Consider the following 21,537-nt stretch of genomic DNA (forward strand, 5'->3'; position numbering starts at 1 on the left):
GGAAGCCTTTCTCTGTCTCATAATTTTTGTTGTTCATTTCTATTCCTGCTGTGTCCTTTTAGATGTAAAATGTCTACAATTGAATGCTGTGTTCAATTTGAGGTCATACCATACATTTCTATAACTTTATGGTATTTTGTTTCCTATCCCATTCTTAAAGTTGACATATAAAAGGGGAGGAAAGTGCCTCTTTTCTACTTAATGATGTGTAAAGGTGGAATGTGTATTTTAAGTCTTTTTTTCTTGTTTCTGAATTCTAAAATATGTTTTTGTCTTCCCTGTTTTTATGGGAGGACTAGAGAACTGGAGGGGAAGTTTACTCAGCCCTCAACTGGAGATGCAGGGAACATTAGACGAGGGAAGAAAGGTGTTCCCCCAAATGCTTGTCAAGAGTTTCTTAGTAGTTAATCATATCCAATAAAACCAAAACTTTATGCAATCTGAATAAATTCCCCCTCAGTTTACTAGATTTCAATATTTAATCCTGTCATAATTGTACTAGTTCTCTAATCATCTGTAGAGTCCTCCACCAAAAACAGGGTAGTCAAAAGCCTGAGATGTCTAATTAAAAACAAGCAGGAAAAAATTTTTAAAAAATCAAACCTTTTCAGACTTTCCTTCTACATCACAATACAATCAAAGGTTTTTTTCCTTTTTGAGTAGCGTGTTATGTAAAAACATATCCCAATGGTGGTTCTTCCTGAGGCATTCCCACTCCCCTGTCTGTGGCATCTCTTCTGCTTAAGCTGGTTCCATTATTTTAAGAAAATGTAATGTACAATGTTTAGGAGAGAGAGATTTCAAAGTGCTAAAAACCTTGCTATTGTAAAGTGTATGGAAGTGGTGCTGAAGTCTGAATGGAGAGGAGCTGACGTAATAAGCAACAGATGAAAGGGCAAAAGCTAAATTTCTCGCTTTAAATCTTTGAAGTTGCAGCACAACAATTGACAGTTTCTCTTAGGTGAAGATGCTGTAGGATGCTATAAGTTGGGTGTTATACCACAACTGATCAGCAGTGTATCTGGAAGATTGTCCTGAATCGCTGAGCAAGTAGGTCAGCTTTGCTTCAGTTTGTACACATTTATCTAAGGTTTTATATTTGGTATTGAATCACACAAAGTTTTATACCATGTGGTATTGAACAGAGCTGACCGTTTGTCCACAGGTAGAGTCCCTTCTTCACAGCAGGTTCTGATGATATTAGCTCTGTACTCGCTGGAATGTACTATCAGTGGGGCATCAACCATCATGATTCCACAGTTCAGGAAACCGTTTTTAAAAAACCTGGTGAAATATTCACTGATCATACTTGTTTGGCAAGTATGCTGCTTATAAGTTTGGAAATACTTTAAACTAATATTTCAGTTCACCATTGAAGTATTGTACAGGCACTTGAGTTATATCAAATTAAATATCGTTCTCGTAAATCTATAAAACAAAGTAAGTAAATTCCTAATAGAAATGCAGTAAGCAATAATTGCCTTCTATAATTGGTTAAAATAATTAACTTAACTTCTTTGAATCATTCTAATTGAAAACTGGAAAGCAAATGTTAACCTTATAATCATGTTAGATTTAATTAAAACAAAATCCATTTTATTTACGAAGTTGATGTTCAAGTACACAGGGGATGGGAATGAAACAGAGGGGACTGGCATTTTTCAGGTAATGAGATTACTTAATAATGCATCTGAATTCAGAACCAGTTGAAAGATCATCAGTAATAACCTCTGTGATTTTTCTTGTTTGTAACTGCTGGTTTGCTGCCTCAGGTATGAGGTACGTGATGTCCAGTGGTGCTCTGTCACATTCCTGATGCATAGTCTTTGAAGTGACACTTCAGAGAATGCTGGCACATAGTGCTATCACACAGGAGTTACGGTCCTGGTCAGCAGGGAAGAGATTAAAATAGTTAGGTTCAAAGCCTAACGCAATGTGGTATATTATATAAATATTACACACCTGGCAAACCAAAATCTGTGTTAATGGATGACATTTTTAATATAAAATTTCAGTGATTTCTTAAATTAGTTCCATAAATATCACCATTTGGTATGATTCTTAACTTTTCTTTTTTTATACAGACTATTTGATTTGGTAAAAAGCGCTCCAACTATGTAGAGATAGAATAGAGACTACAGTATTTCTAAGGCTGTATTTATTTATTTAATTTACATTCTTTAGAAAATAGATTTGTTAATTGCCATATTATTATATTATAGCTTTCTCTGTCACAAAAGAGAGAGTCAAGTTTACATTATATCGTCCTAGCTCTCAGTTGGGGGGAAAATGATAAAGCTATAAGTGATTTGAAACACGACTGCTCTGTTGCTGAGTCAGTATGTACTAAGATTTTACCAGTGCCTAATCAGATCTGTCCCCTTGAATGTAATGTGGATGATTGAGGGAATTGACCATTCTTGCATAGACTTCCCTTGTGATGATTTGCATGAGGGAGGGTTGTAAATATTTATGTTGAAACATCAAAATCCTTTTTTAAAAAATAATTAAAAAATGATGCCTGTATCATGGACAAGAGAAAACTGTGAGCATGAAAAAGTCTGTTCTGCATTTTTAGTGTGTCTAAGTAATTTTTGCTGCAGTCTGCAATTTATTGTAATCTCTAAATTTTAGCTTTTTTTCCCTGTTACAAAAGCACAGCTGCCATAAAGAAAACCAGTGTGCTTCAGCTGTGTAAAAAGCCAACAACAAAAGAGTATCTAGTACAAAAACTACATTAATATTATAACTATAAATTTAAATACTCATCTAATCAGAAAATTAATTACCAGTACTCGTATTGACAGATTGTCTGTATAGCACACAGTGTGTACATGGAGAGAGACATTTTAATAATCTGGTAATCAAAAATATTATCTGTATATGATTGATTTCATGTTAGCATGTAAATCTTGATATTTCTATTTCCTGAATTCTGTTGAGTTTAATTTTGTAATCTTTACATTAAATTAATGTAGAGCTTTTGTGTTTATTTATATTGAGTACATATTGAACATTTTTCTACCACAAAATACACGGTAATATACTGATTTTTCTGAAATGACTTTATGATATTGTGAGATCGCCTTATCCAAAATAATATAGGACACAGCATGGATTCTTTGACATGCACTGTGATGAAAAATTGTGTACATATGTTACTATTATTATGTACATGCAGCTCTTTTTATGTAATATAAACTATGTTATATAAAAATAGCTAGGGAAATTTCAAATACCATTAATTCTGTGAATAGTAATTAAAGACCAAATGGGAAATATGCTTTGTAACTGGCTGACTTATCTTCATTACTCAAATATCTGATGAAAACCTCATGTAATAGAATACCAAATGTGTGTGGTGCGGTTTTTTGTTCTGTGGAAAGGATTTAAATCTAATGTTACCTATGTTAAGTTTCAAAACAAGGCGGTAACTTGTAAGGTGGCTCATTGAAATATATGGAGAATTGAATGTAACAAATCTGAACAAAAATAGTACAGTAGTTAGTAATGGTTATTACATAGCTTTAAATGTGTTTTGGGTTTTTTTAAGTAATTATGTATAACAAAATTTGTGTTCAAAGAATTTTACTAAATATTTAATGGTTATTGGCTGATACGATATATGCTTTTTATATCACTTGAGCCTCTAATTAGACCTCCCAGCTGCATTGTAGATTGCAGGTGCATGCATACATGACACACTTCTCTTATTGCGTCTCTGCTCTTGTCAGTACTCCGGATATTGAAATTTTTCAAGAATCCTAAATCTTGGAGATCAGGGTAATTGTAAATCTCAATATTCTGTATCCTCACATCCTGCAGTAAAAAGTATAATGTGCATTTCCTCATAATGCTGAAAGAAAACCAGTGCTGTGGGTTTATGTTTAGGATTCCTAGAAAGTAATTTTAACTTTAAAATATGTTGCAAAGCTCCCTTTTTTCTTTCTTATTTTTTTAAGTGGGGGGGGGCAGGAATCTGATTTTTTGGGGGATGCAGGATGGCTTAATCCTGGGAAAACGTAGGCATTGTAAGGTATGTTATTTCTATCCTGTCAACTTTCACAACAGTAAATTCTGTCTTAAATTTGCGGGGGGAGGAATCTACCTTTAATGCAATTAATTGTTTCTCCAACTCCAGCTTTGCAATACTTGGTATTGTTGAAGGAATAGAATGTCTACATGCAGGAGACTGGCTACAGACATAGGATTTCCCTTAAAGGTTCTGTTTTGGAACACTGATATTGGTCAGTAACAATGCCATTCAGTTGTTTATGAGGTCAGTTCTAGTAATGCAGTTAGCCTCAGTGTAGATAGTTTTTTGGCCATATAATGGGTATCATTTGACCGAGAGACTTACAGTACTTGGTATCCTTCGTATATTTATTTGGGTTTAAATATAACAACTGAGATCAAGTATTCTTACCATAACTAAAAATGCAATATAAAAATAATCACCAAACCAAAACAGCAGCCTTTCCTTTCTTTGCCCCCTTTCTCAGTCAGCAAACCTACTACAAAACAACCCCCACCCCCATTTTTATGTTCCCCAAAGAACTGTGTCACAGCCACCCCTTTATAAATGCCTCAAAAAAGATATACTGGAATTGGAAAAGGTTCAGAAAAGGGCAACAAAAATTATTAGGGGTATGGAAAGGCTTCCGTATGAGGAGCAATTAATAAGACTGGGTCTTTTCAACTTGGAAAAGAGACGGCTAAGGGGAGATATGATTGAGGTCTATAAAATCATGACTGGTGTAGAGAAAGTAGGTAAGTGGTGTTTACTACTTCTCATAACACAATAACTAGGGGTCACCAAATGAAATTAATGGGCAGCAGGTTTACAACAAATAAAAGGAAGTATTTCTTCACACAACGCACAGTCAACCTGTTGTCCTCCTTGCCAGAGGATGCTCTGAAGGCCAAGACCATAACAGAGTTAAAAAAAGAACTAGATAAGTTCATGGAGGATAGGTCCGTCACTGGCTGTTAGCCAGGATGGACAGGGATGGTGTCCCTAGCCTCTGTTTGCCAGAAGCTGGGAATGGGCGACAGGAGATGGATCACTTGATGATTACCTGCTATGTTCATTCTGTCTGGGGGACGTGGCACTGGCCACTGTTGGAATACAGGATACTGGGTTAGATGGACCTTTGGTCTGACCCACTAGGGCTGTTCTTATGTTATGTAATATCAACAGAGGGAAAATTGCTTTTTGTAGTGACCCAGCCATGTTACATTACAGTGAGTAGATATCTAAAGTTAACTGTACTTGATTAAAAACTGTCCAAACTGTAATATCAGGTTTGTATTGTACTTAAGGCATTTTGTTCCACCTTTTTGTATGACTCGGGTGTTCTAGATAATTGAAACATTTTGTTGTTCACATCAGCTTGTGGAATGCACATTGCCAATGTATATTAAATGGCAGCCAACACCAACATATTTGTAATAATACATTAGTCAGGCCTGGCCATTTTTATTTAGACTTAACAAGCTACTTTTTACCTGAAAATACATACAAGGTGAAAGGTGGAGCTCTGGAAAGGTTAGATCTGGAAATATTAATGCAGTACTTTTATGGGTAGTGCTTATACTTAAATCTGTCTTCAGATTTGTATCCTTTTACCAAGTCTCTGAAATAGGAAGTAGTTTTTCCCCACCCTTTTGTCTTCCCTTTTGCTTTTTCTTTCTCTTCCTCTGTTTCACTTTTCACTCTCATCTCAGTTTTTAAACTGCAGTGAGCACACGTCTGCAAAAAAGAGGAATTTTGTGCATTGGTCTCTGAAAGCAGTCAGATTTTAGGGCTCATTTTGATCCCTTCCACTAGGTTATTCCACTCTTTTGGACCCACTATTGAAGCTACCTGAAAGTTTCACCCGGAGCAGTTTTGGATGATAAATTTGTCTTCGTAGATGGCAGATACCATTGTTAAAGGACTTTACGATTAGTACCAGGACCTCAGATTACATTTTGAAATAAAGAAGGAATCTATGGAGAATTCAGAGTGCAATTGAGATAGGAATCAGCTGCTGAATGATGCCAAAGCTGGGCATTAATATATAAAACTTTTGTATTGTCTATAATATGTAATGGAGCAGGAATACACAAATGCTATTACTTTTTATGACTATGAACATGAATTTCCCCTATGAAATGGTGCTGAAAAGAGAATACTAAAAATATGCAGAAAACACAAGATGATGTAAACATGATGACACATCCTTAATGTAGGACAAGAAATGGTAGCTCAGTCTCAAAAGCACTTTGCTGTAGCAAACCTGCTGAACCGCAGGGTACTTGCTGCTTGGTTTAATGGGTTAATTCAAACTTCCCCTTCAAAAGCAGTGTTTTTTCCTCTTCAGTAGAAATTATTCTGCACTGGGTTTTTGCCAAGTATAAAGCATTTTGCTTCTGAAATAAATGTGCAGTAATGCAATAAGTACAGTCAAGAAAATCTCTGAGCATATAACATGGATAATTCTTTCAGTAGTGGATGAAGAATACAGGAGTAGGAAGCTAGGGGAGAGGACTTCTTATAAACTAAGAGGAAAACACAGCACTAGAATTAAAATAATCCCACCCCAGAGAAGGCTGAAGGGTGACTTGTAGGTCAAATACAACTGCTCTCAGATTCACTGCAAAAGTTTGACTCATGAAGAACATATGCAACAGCAGGGAATGCAGCCACGTTGAAAAGGAGAAATGCATGCGGGGATTGCGGGATGTACTTCAATAATAACGTAAAGGCACCTGAAGTCTCCTTTGATTTAGTGCAGCCCCTGTGATTCCCACCTTCGACAAAAGATACTGCTGCTTCATTGGCCTCATGTAAATACTAGGTCTATTTAAAAAAGAAAGTTGGAGCCTTACATTGAAATTTTTTGTTTGGCCTTGACCGACAGCCCCAGATGAAGGAATTTATAGTAGCCCAGCCTTGAGATGAATGTGTAGATCATGGTTGCAAGGCTCTCACATGAGAGGAATGAGCTTTGCTGTTAAGTATTTTTAAATGTCATCTTTAAGCTCAAAGTAACAATACGTTGGAACTGGCACTGTTGAAATACTATGAACTGCATTATCCTTTTAAATTAAGATTGAATGTGTCTGGCATCAAATCAGATGGATATAAAAATATAATATTATATATCAGGGGTGGCCAACCTGGGGCTCTGGAGCCACATCTGGCTTTTCAGAGGTTACTGTGCGGCTCCTTGTCTAGGCACCGATTCCGGGGAGTGCTCACTGCTCAGCTCCTGGCTCTGCCCCAGGTCCTGCTCCCACTCCACCCCTTCCCGCCCCCTCCCCTGAGCTTGCTGTGCCCTCGCTCCTCCCCCTCTCCTCCCCCCCCCCAGCCTCCTGCACACCACAAAACAGCTGATGGGGAGGGAGGGGGAGGCACTGATTGGTGGGGCTGCCGGTGGGTATGAGGCGCTGGGAGGGGAGCTAATGGGGGGCTGCTGACATAGTACTGTGGCTCTTTGGCAATGTACATCGGTAAATTTTGGCTCCTTTTCAGGCTCAGATTGGCCACCCCTGTTACATATCATCCAGTACAAAATTTTGCAACTCCTAAATGCGGAAAAGGGGGGGAACCAGCCATATGAAGGATTCATGTTCCCTAGCTCACAGCAGATATTTGGTATGGAAATGTCTTTGTTAAAAATATTACCTAGGTTCTCTAGTATTTAATATACTTGTTGCACAATACACACATTCTACCGTATGGCTATTTCTCTATTCCATAGGTTAAATTTCTCTTCTGAACTAAAGATATAGTTTCTCTGAAAACTGCTTGTTGCTAAGCTTGAACAACACAGTAGTAATTATTCCAAAATAGGGGAAGAAAATTATTCTTCCAACGTACCAGTAGTAGGTGGGCTCTTAACTGGGACTCAGGAAATTTGGGTTCAATTCCTTGCCCTTCTACAGACTTCCTGTGCAGTGTTGAGCAAGTCACTTAATTTCTCTGGGCCTTAGTTCCCCATTTGTAAAAAGGTGATAATACTTCATTTCTCCCACTCTGTCTATCTGTCTTGTCCAATCAGACTGTAAGATGCTTTTGCTATATGTTTGTATAGTGCCTAGCACAATGGTGTCCCAATCTTGTTTGTGATGTCTAGGCAATATTGTAATACAAATAATAATTAATGCGAAGGATTTCACTATACATATTTTGAGAATAATTTTGGTAGTAGCGTCATTACAATGCTTTTTTCCACCCATCCTTCAGCTTGGATAGCGTACATTAGTCCTATTCTTCAATTTTTTTCCATTCGTACACAATTAGTAAAATACCTTTTGTTGACCCTAATAGAAATGAAGGGAAAGTGCTAGACAGTGTGGCGAAACACTTGGATTTGTGACAGTAACATTCCAAAAGGCTCTTAAAAGCTAAATTAGATACTCTCTTATCTAAGTAGTTTCTGTGGTAATGATCTGAGGTGAAAGTGCAGTTCAGCTGATTTGTGTGAGCTGGCAAGACTTGTGTGTGTACCTCCCCTTGAAGTCGGTTGGAGTGTTGTGTGTACAGTGAATGCCTTTTGTGCGGTTCAGCTGGTTTGACTTTGTACTGAAATTGTTCCCTCTGAATTTGTTATCTTTATCACTCTATTTATTTAATACAGTTCCTTCGAACGGGTTCCCTAGAATTTTCACAGTTAGAATTGTAAGTGTTTGAGCTACAGAATATTTCTACACTTTCAAAATATTCTGAGTGTAAGGTTGATCTAAATGTATAGATTGTTGTATAGTTTTTAATGCATAATTTTGTGTTTAGCATGCTGTTGTAAAAGAGAGTCTGCCAGAGCCTAATTCTCAGAGCACCAGCTGTATTAATTTCATGTAGCACAGTCCTTCTACTCTACATCCCTGCTCTGCTCTTGTAAGCAATGAGAGCACTGAAATGCACACAAACTCTGCTCTTCGAGTGCTAGAAATTCTACTCTGAAGGGGTATATTTCAGTACCCTTTTCTCTCAAAAGAGTGAACAGATGGAGCAGAAGGAAGGTGCAACAAGCGTGTGTGTGTTTATGTGAGATCGAAAGTAAGTACAAACACCATGTTTTCTGTTATCTGGTCACCTTGCGGAGAAGCGAGCATTCTGTCAATAGTATCCCATATTGGGGGAGCTTATATGTTAAGAATATGAAGGACAATTGAAATACAACTTATTTTTTTCTTTGACTGGGTTACTGGTCTAGTGGATGGGAGGAAGCAGTAGATGTGACACATCTTGATTTTTAGCAAGGCTTTTAATACAATCCCACATTACATTCTCATAAGCAAACTAGGGAAATGCAATCTAGATGAAATTGCTGTAAAGTGGATTTACAACTGGTTGAAAGACACTACTCAAAGAGCAGTTATAAATGGTTTGCTGTCAAACTGGGACAGTATATCTAGTGAAGCAGCAAGAGAGGTTTAGCATAGATATTAGGAAAAGCTCTCTCTAACTGTAAAAATAGTTAAGTTCTGAAATAGGCTTTCAGGGGAGGTTATGGAATCCCCATTATTGGAGATTTTAAAGAATAGGTTAGATAAACACTTGTCAGGGATGGTCTAGGTTTATTTGGTCCTGTCTCAGTGCAGGGGGCTGGACTTGATGACTTCTTGAGACCCCCCCTTCCAGTACTACATTTCTATGAGTCTATAAATGTTATTCAGATGGAATATTGGGTCTCTCTTAGTTTAGGGCAGATAGTGTTAATTCCCAGTGAGCACATTGGGCTTGTGCCGATGTCCCAGAGATGCCAGTTTAAGGCCTTGGTCCTAATCTTCAAAGCAATTCATGGATCAGTGGCCCCAGTTACATTAAAGACTGAAAATCAATTGATGACCCACTGGAACAGGTGTGCTCCTCCTGTGTCACAAATTTTAGGATGAAGTACAGGAGAGCTGGGGACAAAGCATTTTTGGCTGAGGGGATCCAGCTATGGAAGAAACTTCCAGAGTTGATTAAGTGAATCCAGAGTCTGTCTTTAGGAAATGCTGCGGAACCTTCCCCAAAAAAGCCTTGATGCCATAGCAAGAATAACACTCACAATACTGTTCTACCCACTGTACCACCCCCACAAAAAAGCTTTCAAGAAAATCAAGCATCAAAAAAATAAACAAACATACTCTTAGAACAGTTTTGCCCTCAAAACTAAGAAGAGCCAGAGATTCCATGAAGTTCACTAGGGACCTTGCTGTTGGAAGGCACTGTAGTATTACGGTGATGGGCAACAGTATAAAACCCTAAGATAGATGATTGTGTAGTAGACCAGGAGTCTAATGTGCACACTTTGGGAAATCTGTCCTGTGCTTTTGTTCTCGCCTATTTATAAAACTAATTTATTCCAAATGTTACTTTTATGTATATATTCCTTCCATGTGTTCTGCACAGAAATAATCTGAAAAAGGTATGCCCATATTATGCAAAAATTGCCCTGTTGTTTGAAACTTATACAGGAATGCATTTTTGTCTGCGAAAATTTCTGATGAACCTTGAGACATTCAGGTAATAATTCACCTGTAGTTTCAAAGTACACCTCGATATTTCCTACATAAGTATAAAAGGGTACTTTAAATAGAATGACGGTGTCTCAAAATAACGTCAAGAAGTCCTTTCTGTCTTGCCAGATAAGTAGCAATAGGCAATATTTCCCCCATATTGCCAACAGTTTTTTAACATTCTGTGTTAAATGATGTAAAGCCTACATTGTAATCAAACCTCACTTCCCTCCCATATGTTACTTAGGCACTGTGGAGCACAGCTGTAAGTCTGCTTTCCAAGGACTCCATCGCAAGCCCTGGCGTGGGGCATGCTGGGGGTAGGAAGAAGTGGGGGGTGGAAGCCATATCACACATCACTGCAGCCCACAGGGCAGTCCCAGGAGTCTGACATTCCTTAAACAGGCCCTTCGAGCTGCCCATCTTACCCCAGGGATCTCTTTATCTCCAAGAACAACGAGGAGTCCTTGAGGCACCTTAGAGACTAACAAAAAATTTATTTGGGCATAAGCTTTCGTGGGCTAAAACCCACTTCATCAGATGGATGGAGTGAAAAATACAGTTAGGTAGGTAGGTAGGTGTGTGTGTGTGTGTGTATAAACACACATACAGCAACACATGAAGAGATGGGAGTTGCCTTACCAAGTGGGGGGTCAGTGCTAATAGTATTCACCCCTTCTTGATGAGGTGTTGATGAGGTCCACTGTTGAGAATAGGCCACTTCCACCTTAATTGAATTGGCCTCTTTAGCACTGACCCCCCACTTGGTAAGGCAACTCTCATCTTTTCATGTGCTGTGTGTATATATACTGCTTACTGTATTTTTCACTCCATGCATGTGATGTAGTGGGTTTTAACCCACAAAAGCTTGTGCCCAAATAAATTTGTTAGTCTCTAAGGTGCCACAAGGACTCCTCCTTGTTTTTGCTGATACAGGCTAACACGGCTACCACTCTGAAATTTAGCTCCAAGAGAAGCCCAGAAGCAGGAGGGCACAAAGGTGGCTTAAAATCATGTTATCCGCAATCCCCTCCACCTGGGCTGAGAATTCAGTGCTGTGTCTCTGAGGCACGTCACAGAATCTCACCATATGGCTTTTTTCAGTATATACAGTTATTTTCATGAAGAAATGTAATATTTCTCAGGGAAGGCAGGTATTGGAAAATAGCTCTTTATTAATCTAGTCTATCCCCTGGTTTATTATGTGTGGTATATTTGCTTGAGCTTTGCCCAGTTTACATTAATTTAAAATGTTATTTCCTGATGTTTTACCAAATATTTCTCTAATGACATATCCTAAATTGTTTATGTAAAAGCTAGACTTGGTATTTGCACAAATTATAAAATGTTTGACCCTGATCATGTTTCAAATTACAAGTGTATTATTAATAATACATATCTTTTAATGTAATTTCAATTTCTGTATAAGCACCTATGGTTTAGATAGGCACTTAAAATATAAATATATGAGAGAAAATTAAATAAAACAGATGAATATAGATGTCATACTCAATCCATATTTGATTTATCCACATCTGTGTATACAAGGGATTTCAATGACAGCCATTGCATGGGGGTGTTTGTTTTATATAATTTTAATGTAAAATTCAGATACATGTTTTAAAAAGTTAAAGGGTGTGGTTTTTAAAATGTTTTTTAAAAGAAAGTATACTTTCTTTTAAAAGTATCTTATCTTATTACAAATGTAGGCCCTAATTCTGACAACTGATCTGTGTAGAGCCCTACTGAGTTTTGGTTGCTGAAAGAGTGCAGGGATCTGCCTATGTAGATCATCTTGCAGGATTGTGGCCATATTCATTCCCACAGAAAAGGGTTACATGTTATAAAATTTGTTTTAAATTCTTACATAATTCAAATTTCTTTAATTACCAGAATGTATAATTCCTGTGAAATATATGAAATATGTTAAAATCCATGACACATGTTAATGTTTAAAATACTTAGAGTTCTTGTCAATGTTAAATTAATAATTGTTTCATTTAATTATATTTTAATATTTGCATATAAATGTACAAATTATTTTAATGTTCTTTAAAGTAAGAAAACAACTTTTAACAATTTAAATGATGAATAATTTTTTTTTGAAAATGTTACTGATTGCTTTATGCCCCATACCTTTAGGAGACTGCATTTATCTACTTATATGTTTGGGTTTTTTAACTGAATAATTGGATAATACTTCACAGGTTTCATTTTTAAATGTAATACTTTTTTAGATTTGTAGTCAGTAGAGTTTGTATTCACTGCATTAAGAAATTACTGGTAAGTGTTTAAACATTAAGCAATACTCTTAAGGAACTGGTTTTCATAAACATATTGCAGAAATTAATTTTACTTGAAAAGACTGAAAGTATGTGTGTTTATCATTGAAATACACACACACTCTGACATACTCTTATCTCTTTCTCCCTCGTACGCCTGTTACACAGATCTCTGGTACCAGATGGCTGGAATATAATGCACTGTTAAACAAATAAGACCATTAGACACATTATACTGTCTGGTAAATGACTGTGCATTTAAAGTGGTTACAAAATTTTAAATAGAAAACAACCTTCCTTTTAGAGTTTGTTTAAAGAAAGTGGAATAGAACTTAAACTGCTTTCTGAATACATAAATCATAGCTTACGTTGTAGTATGTCATCAAAATGTAATGATTTTCTGTTGTCCTTTTGAAGATGGCATGAAATAATCACTCCTACATCAGATTGTTGCTTGTAGACCTCTACCAGCAAGCAGTTTTATTTTATGCTTAGCTTTGAAGGAAAATATGTGGTGTTTGTAATATTTCAAGACTAACCTAACTTGTACACATGTTTTTTTTCTCACTTTCAGAATGTATTGAAATGTGCTATAAATGATAGTTCAGTGATACCATCATGTGGTCATCTAACACAGTTGTTTTTCAGTAATTATAAGCAGCTGAGAGATATGCCCTTTGTCTTTTTGTTTTAGATATGCCAATATTTGGTCTTTGCCCGGCTCATGATGATTTCTATTTGGTGATGTGTAACCACTGTAATCAGGTCGTAAAACCACAGGCATTTCAATCACATTATGGTAAGTGCTTAACCATTTTTAATAATTACGGGTGAGGTTAAATCAGGATTAAGACTGGCAATTTTTGATTATCCCTTTTCGTGATCTTTAAAGCTGATGGTGCACACAGTATTATAATGTAAATGCAGTATCAGAAGGTAACCTGTGTTCATCGCAAAATGTTTTAACTATTTTAAAAATTATGTTCATGAATGCAAAAGGATGGTCCTTGTTGAGATTAGTAAAGTATTTGAATGTTCCCCCCTTTAAGTACTGCATCAGCGATGTCCAATTTTGAAATGGGGTGTGTGTGTGTATGTTTCTTAATATGTGAAGACTATTTTTAAATGTCATACAATTGCAGTTGAGCTAAAACTAAAATGGCAGATTTTGCTGTAGAGCAAACATGGTGCACTTGAAAATAGTAAACTTATTTATTTTAAAAAGCATCAATTGTTATTTGTTTTACTGGTCAGATGAAGTTTTTGTGCATAAACTACACTAGTAGAAGTGTCTGGGTAACATCAACCAATACAGTATTTGTACACCACTAAGAAAATCTAAAGTGCTATACAGTTCAAGTATTCCATAGTTTCATATAAAATAGTCAATGAGTGAAGGGTGGATAGTTTTTCAGACCCTTTCCCCTGCCACTCTCCAGAGTGGTAAACAATTTTAAAGGGATGGAGGATTTTGATTGGGACCCTTTGGTATTCATTTTTGGATATGCAGTGCTAAAGAAAGTTAGCAGACTTTTTCTAAACATGTGCTAATACAAAAGATGGTGAGAAACCCATCTTCACCTCCACTTCCTTCTTCTGAAACACACAGAATGTGTATGTGTTTGCACATATGCTGCTCTTGAGGGAATTCTGCACCAAAAAATTTAATAGTCTGTGCACAAGGTTTTAAAATTCTGCAAAAATCTGCATATTTTATTTGTCAAAATAACACCATATAATCACGCCATTTTCAATTATTTGCTGACAAGTATTTTGAAATAAATTACCAGAATAATTGAAAATGGCGTGATTATATTGTTACTGTGTTTGTGTTATTTTGATAATTAAAATATGCAGAACTTTGCAGAATTTAATTTTTTTAAAATTTTTGGTGAAAAATTCCCTCAAGAATTCCAGGGTTCTGTGTGGCAACAATCTGGGTGCAGGCAGCTCAGTGTGGGGTTTTTGGTGCAGGGGGAATAGGACTCTACAAGGGGGGTCAAGGTGAAGGTGGTTAGGGCTCAGTGGGAGGGAGGCTGGGGGAGTGGGGCTTGGTGTGGGGGAGGGTCAGGGTGCAGCTGGTTGGGGCTCAGCAGGGTGGAGGTCCAGGTGTGGGGGGCTCATGATGCAGGGGTTGAGGCTCGACAGGGTCGTGGTTTGGGGGCTCAGCGTGCGGGTTCTGGGTGCAGAGGTCTCCTAATGCGGAGGGGGCTCTGTGGGGGGTAGGGGTCTCTGTACAAGGAGCTGCTCCCCCTGTCCACCCAACCCCCATGCGTCTGGACCTGGAAACCCCCCGCGCACACACACGCCTCACTCCTTCCCCTCCTACCCTCCCCTCCCCCACGGGGCATAATTGCCTGCAGCCAGGGAAAGTTTCTGGAGCTTGATCTGACCCAGCTCTGGCTGCTCCATGCAGGGGAGGGGGAACTCTGCCTCCATCCTCCTCCTGACCTCCAGCTGGGACTAACATCCCTGGATGGCCAGGGCATCCCCAGACCCCCCTCCCCCCAGTGATTTTTCTGCTGTGCCGCAGTTGCACAGAATTCCCCCAGGAGTAATATGCATGCCCATGCGCACATATCCCTAAAACCCTTTCTCTGCTGAAGGACAGAATCATAGAACGGAAAGGGACCTCTGTAGGTCTTCTAGTCCAGCCCCCTGCACTCAAGACAGGACTAAGTATTATCTAGACCACCCCTGACAGGTGTTTGTCTAATCTGTTCTTAAAAATCTCCAATGTCAGGGATTCTAAAACCTCCCTAGGCAATTTATTCCAGTGCTTGACCACCCTGACAGTTAGAAGTTTTTCCTGATGTCCAACCTAAACCACTGCAATTTAAGCCCGTTGCTGCTTGTCCTATCCTGGGAGGTTAAGAATAATTTTTCTCCCTCCTCTTTGTAACAATCTTTTATGTACTTGAAAACTATCATCATGTCCCCCCTCAGTCTTCTCTTCTTCCAGCTAAACAAATGTAATTTTTTCAGTCTTCCCTCATAGGTCATGTTTTCTAGACCTTTAATAATTTTTGTTGTTCTTCTCTGAACTGTCTCCAATTTGTCCACATCTTTCCTGAAATGTGGTACCCAGAACTGGACACAGTACTCCAGCTGAGGCCTAATCAGTGCGGAGTAGAGTGAAGAATTATTACTTGTGTCTTGCTTACAACACTCCTGTTAATACATCCCAGAAGGATGTTTGCTTTTTTTGCAACAGCATTACACTGTTGACTCATATTTAGCTTTTGGTCCACTATGACCCCCAGATCCCATTCTGCAGGACTCCTTCCTAGGCAGTCATTTCCCATTTTGTATGTGTGTAACTGATTGTTCTTTCCTAAGTAGAGTACTTTGCATTTATTCTTGTACTTGCATGTGCTTACACTGTGAGGGTTACAGCTTCATATCTGTGGGGCTGTAGCTATGAGCTGTAACCCCCATAGTATAGACGAGCCGTTGGCAATCTCTCTCCGGTTCCTCAGAAAAAGATTTCTACATCATAGAAACCACTGTCATAGCTGTTAGCATGACAACTGTGTTGGCATGCTCAGCACACAGTTCAACAATTCTGTGAGCCTAGAAACTGAATTGCTGTCTCACCCCTAAAGAGTGAATAGATTAGTTGGGTGGTGTGTGGAAGCTTGCATTGCCACTAGCTGCGTAGAACTTGTTTTGCGACTAAAAAGTTGATTTGTTTCCAAGCATGTTAGTTCAGAATCTTGCTTTACATTCACCTTAAGAGAGAAGGGTTTGCTGTGAAGTAGAGTTGTGAAAAACACATTTGGCTTTTTTCCATTTTAAAAGAGTATATTTTTTCTGGTTTTATCTTTTTTTTTTTCTTTTTTAAATTGTCGCTTGTGTATGTATATTATATGCATAACAACATGTATCAAAAAGATTTCAGATACAAGAAATATTAGCCTGTAATTTAAATCTGTAAATTAGAAATAGATACTTTAACATAAATTAAAAAGGCAGTGATGAGGCCGTCAAGGTTATTGTTAATGTCTGTCAGGGCTATTATGAACAATAAGAAAGTTATAAAATTATTTACTTACGCAATGTAGTTGTAGCCTTGTTGGTCCCAGGATATTCAAGAGACAAGGTGGGCAAGGTAATATCTTTTATTGGACCAATTTCTGGTGAGAGAGAAAGAACAGAAGTTGGTCCAATAAAAGATATTACCTCACCCACCTTGTGTCTTTAATACAACTGTCTAGAAATTTAGAAAGGAAATGGGTGGAGTCATTGGTGATTGAGGAAAATGAGGGTGGTTGGAGACGTAAACTATTCAAAGAGTTTGGTTTGCTAAGTAATTTCAGAAAGGTGAGCAGGACATACGATGGTATGGTTCTGTATGAAACTGCCTAGCTAATCTTTTAGCTGTTTTCTGTTTTCAGTTTATTTGGAGGTTGTTTTTTTCTTAACCATAATAAATGAGAAAGCTGCTCATCAATATGACAAGACAGGTGATTAGTGATTACCAAACAGCAGCGTACTTACCTGACTCAACATGCCTAATGTGAAGAAATGATAGAAGTAATGAAAACATAAAAATTTATCAAGTAAAATGTAAACATTGTCAAATTATATTAAGTAACAAGATAGAGGAATTGAGCTCATGTTTAAAAGTGAAGAAAATACTTTTCTTTGGATTTTTCAAGATCAGATTTTCTATCTGAAATCTGTAATTTGTGGTTTCATTTCAGGATTTTTTAAAAAAGGTGAGTCTCACCAGGTTTGGGAAAAATCACAAGGGCAGTGAAGTAATGCTTTTTTATAAATTTTCCCGTGTTTTTGTTGTTGTTTTGGAATATTACTTGAGAGATAGTTTCTTAAAATACTATACAGCTTTTGGTGCTGTGTGTTGCTTGTACTTGATATTCTTTGAAGCTTGTCCTGGTGGGCTTTTTAGTTTCCACAGTAGAATATGTTCTTTCAAAATGTCACTTTTCTCAGAGGAAGGATAAACAAACTAGTCACTGAACTTAATGAGCTAATTTCCTCCCAAAGCATGTTTGTGGTAAACTACAAGACAAGGTAGTCTGAAATGGTTTTTTAGTTCATATGTTAAAATTTTCTAGACCACATGCAATTAGATAAATTGAAATACAATTTTTACTCAAAATATACCACATTTAATATTTTAGCAAAATATTATAATTACACAGATATCTATTTAAAATTTGGGGTGTTCTTTGTTATGCGAAAGAAAAGATCATCATAATACTAAATTAGATTTTACTTGAGGCAATAAAACAAATATAAAATATTTAAAATTGTAATTTGTCAGTTATGACTGGTGTTTGTTATAGAATAAATATAATCATTAAAATTGAATTGCAAATGCAGTTTCATATTTGGCATGCATGGTACCTTGTTGTTGTTGAAAGAAAAATGTTGCTTTAATAGAGTGAAGAAATGCATTTCTTCAATAAGTGATCATTAGTTTAAGTCCTGGGTGGGAAAAAATGCCATTGGCCACACAGAAAACTTTGTACAATTTCTTTATGTATCCTTGGGTAGACTGTTTAAACTGTGTCGTCTTCTACACTTTTAATATATGGTGGTGAACATATGTCAAAAGCACATTGCTCTACACTCAGAAGAGAATTTAGGATTCCTCATTCTTTGTGTTTGAATAAATTCCATTGACACAGACATGATTTTACTTTTCCTTCAACAGCAGTCATTGCAGACTCTTACTCTCTTTTATGTGGTGTATAAACATCTCCTCTCTGTGGCTCTCTAATGGCATCCTGGGTTTTGTCCTGGGTTCCTTCCTCTTCTTTCCTCACAGTCCATCCCTAGCAGATCTTGTTATAAGCTCTCCTGGTGTCAGCTGAGAACTCTAAACTGATGACTAAGATTGAACGTCTGTTCCAGTTGGTGGATTTTTTTCTTTGGTTTTGGGGTTTTTTTCCCCTGAAAAATTTAATGTTCATGGTTCCACATACTTCAGCACATGGCTGGTCTTTGTGGTATGTGAAACCCATTGCCATGGTTCCCTTAGTTTTTAGTGGAGATCCCAGAGCAGTGCATGGTTGTGGGGGGGACACCTGGGTTGTTGGTGGTGGTTAAAGAGCTTTCACCGGCTTTTCCCATCCCGTGCTGGTTGCCAGCCAGGTGTCTGCAATGAGCCACTTCCCTGCTAAGTAGCTAGTCTGGCTTCTGACCCCATGGAAGGGAGGCAGCTCAGTTGTGTGAGAAGCAGCGTGTTCTTGTGGGTTTAAACATGGGTTTGCAAAGCAAAGGCTTCCTGCATTCTAATCTTTGCTAGTGACTGTCTTCGTGCTTTTGGCCAAGTCACTTAACTTCTCTGAGCCTCAGTTTCTACATCTATAATGGAGGATAATAATGGTTACCTACCTTATAAAGTATCATGAGAGCTATGAATGAGACCTGTAGTGGTGTTGCCTGTTTAATTATTGAATGATCGTAAAAAGCTACGAAAGGGTTAAATATTGGAAAGAGAAAATGATACCGTATACTGTTCCTGAGTCTTTAGACAGGCATGTCTGGTTGGTGCCTCTACTCATTCGCATAGCTCTGGCATGCAGTGACAAATGAGATTAATGACTCTGTTCAGCTTCACTTCTGCTGTTTTGTGGGCAACAGTGAAACTGTTCAGAATGTCCGTTTCACATTGCTACTCTTTTGGAAAACTCTGTAGGGAGGACCTAAAAAAAGAAGATTGTGGAAGGGATAAACTAGTAAAGACCACTTTATCCTCTCTTTGCAGCTCTAGGGTTGGAGGTAGAATAGCAAAGAACACACCCAACCTTGCCACAGCCAGGAGGAAGAGAAGAGACAGAAAATACTTGCTCCTTTCAGTCGTCAGAGAGAAGGGGAGCTTCATATTGTCAGATACCTGTTAGCTAGAGGCTGATATGAAAGATAGAGTCCAAGAACAGCATCCTAATAGTAATCCCAGCACCAGCGCTCTTCCCAGCAGCTGAAAGCTATAGATTGGGCTTCTCATCAGGAGTTGGCTTCACCTGATTGTCTCACTACACAGGCTCTTTAGCTTACCTTCCCCTCCTCCACTCTCACACTTATTCAGGTGTTGTATCTGTCCGACTAGCAGGTTTTAGTCCTCTGTCTTCTGCCTAGTAGGGGGTCTGGTACATTTTTCAAGCCCTTTTACCTAGATTAGAAATGATATACCCTGATTTTAATCAAGATAAATGACCCCATTAACTTTTCTTGGATTTGACAGAGATAGAATCATAGAATATCAGGGTTGGAAGGGACCCCAGAAGGTCATCTAGTCCAACCCCCTGCTCGAAGCAGGACCAATTCCCAGTTAAATCATCCCAGCCAGGGCTTTGTCAAGCCTGACCTTAAAAACCTCTAAGGAAGGAGATTCTACCACCTCCCTAGGTAACGCATTCCAGTGTTTCACCACCCTCTTAGTGAAAAAGTTTTTCCTAATATCCAATCTAAACCTCCCCCACTGCAACTTGAGACCATTACTCCTCGTTCTGTCATCTGCTACCATTGAGAACAGTCTAGAGCCATCCTCTTTGGAACCCCCTTTCAGGTAGTTGAAGGCAGCTATCAAATCCTCCCACATTCTTCTCTTCTGCAGGCTAAACAATCCCAGCTCCCTCAGCCTCTCCTCATAACTCATGTGTTCCAGTCCCCTAATCATTTTTGTTGCCCTTCGCTGGACTCTCTCCAATTTATCCACATCCTTCTTGAAGTGTGGGGCCCAAAACTGGACACAGTACTCCAGATGAGGCCTCACCAATGTCGAATAGAGGGGAACGATCACGTCCCTCGATCTGCTCGCTATGCCCCTACTTATACAGATAATTGTAATCAGTGTTGCTATACCTGACCCTTGTAATATGTTGTAGAAAGTTGGTGTGTTCTGATATCCCATGTAACTTAGTATCTCAGAACCTTCAGTATAACCTATTATATTTGGTTGCCTTTCCGACACTGTAGACTGAACATAAATCAAAGCCTTATTTGGTTACTATAAACTAGAACTGACAGCTGACCAAACTGAAAATTTGACATCAATATTTAAGTCATATATACATATTTTGTTAACTTTTAGACTTTTTTTTTTTTTTTTTTTTTAGAGAAAGAGTGTTTAAAAAATACACAGAGTCAAAGATGGAGTGTGTGTACAAGTCAATGTTTCACACAGATGGGAAAGGAATGTTTTGAACCTGGTTCGCAAACCATTGCACCTGGGCTTTTTTGTAGAAGATTGCATGAGCTCTTACGTCTTTTGGGCGGATGGATCTTTGTTATATTTAGCAATCTGTTTGGCAGTTGACTAATTTTTCTCAGTAATGAAGGGCCTGCTGGTCATCTAGGACTCTCTTAACTAATGTAAAAATATTTTATACAAATAGTAGGAATTTCAACTGATATCAGTAATCCTAAAGCCCTCCTCCTGTAATGGTTTAATAATAAAAACAAAACATTCTCGACCCTCTAGTTTTTTACGAATGGGCTAGTAATCTGCCAGGCATATTGTCAAATAAGCACAGGTGGTATTTGACATATACTCAGTCCAAGTTAATCTCTGTGATTTAGCAAATTATCACTGGCAACTTTAGCAGGTTCCGTTTAGACATGCAGACCATTCTAATACAGTAGTTTCCAGCAGCTGGATTTTAGTTTCTGGGTCCAGTAACAACTAGTTAAATTTCTTCTTGGCAGAGCTATGTGAAATTCTATACCTTTTGCAAGAATCATTTTGGCATATTTCCAGAAAGGTTCAGAGTTTAGTATGGGATTTATT

General features: G+C 38.0%; 1 protein-coding gene across 1 annotated transcript in view; it reads left to right on the forward strand.

The window, feature by feature from the left end:
- Positions 1-21,537, forward strand: part of LOC311524204 (ataxin-7-like) — a gene marked incomplete at its 3' end in the record, with an annotated part of 71,353 nt that overhangs the window by 42,175 nt on the left and 7,641 nt on the right. Inside the window, exon 5 of the mRNA XM_084635084.1 lies at positions 13,471-13,575. Coding sequence (XP_084491210.1) covers positions 13,471-13,575 — 105 coding nt within the window. The remainder of the gene's footprint in view (positions 1-13,470; positions 13,576-21,537) is intronic.

This window comes from Lepidochelys olivacea (genome assembly GCF_965140295.1).
Source record: "Lepidochelys olivacea isolate rLepOli2 genome assembly, chromosome: 7".
Lineage (NCBI taxonomy): Eukaryota > Metazoa > Chordata > Testudines > Cheloniidae > Lepidochelys > Lepidochelys olivacea.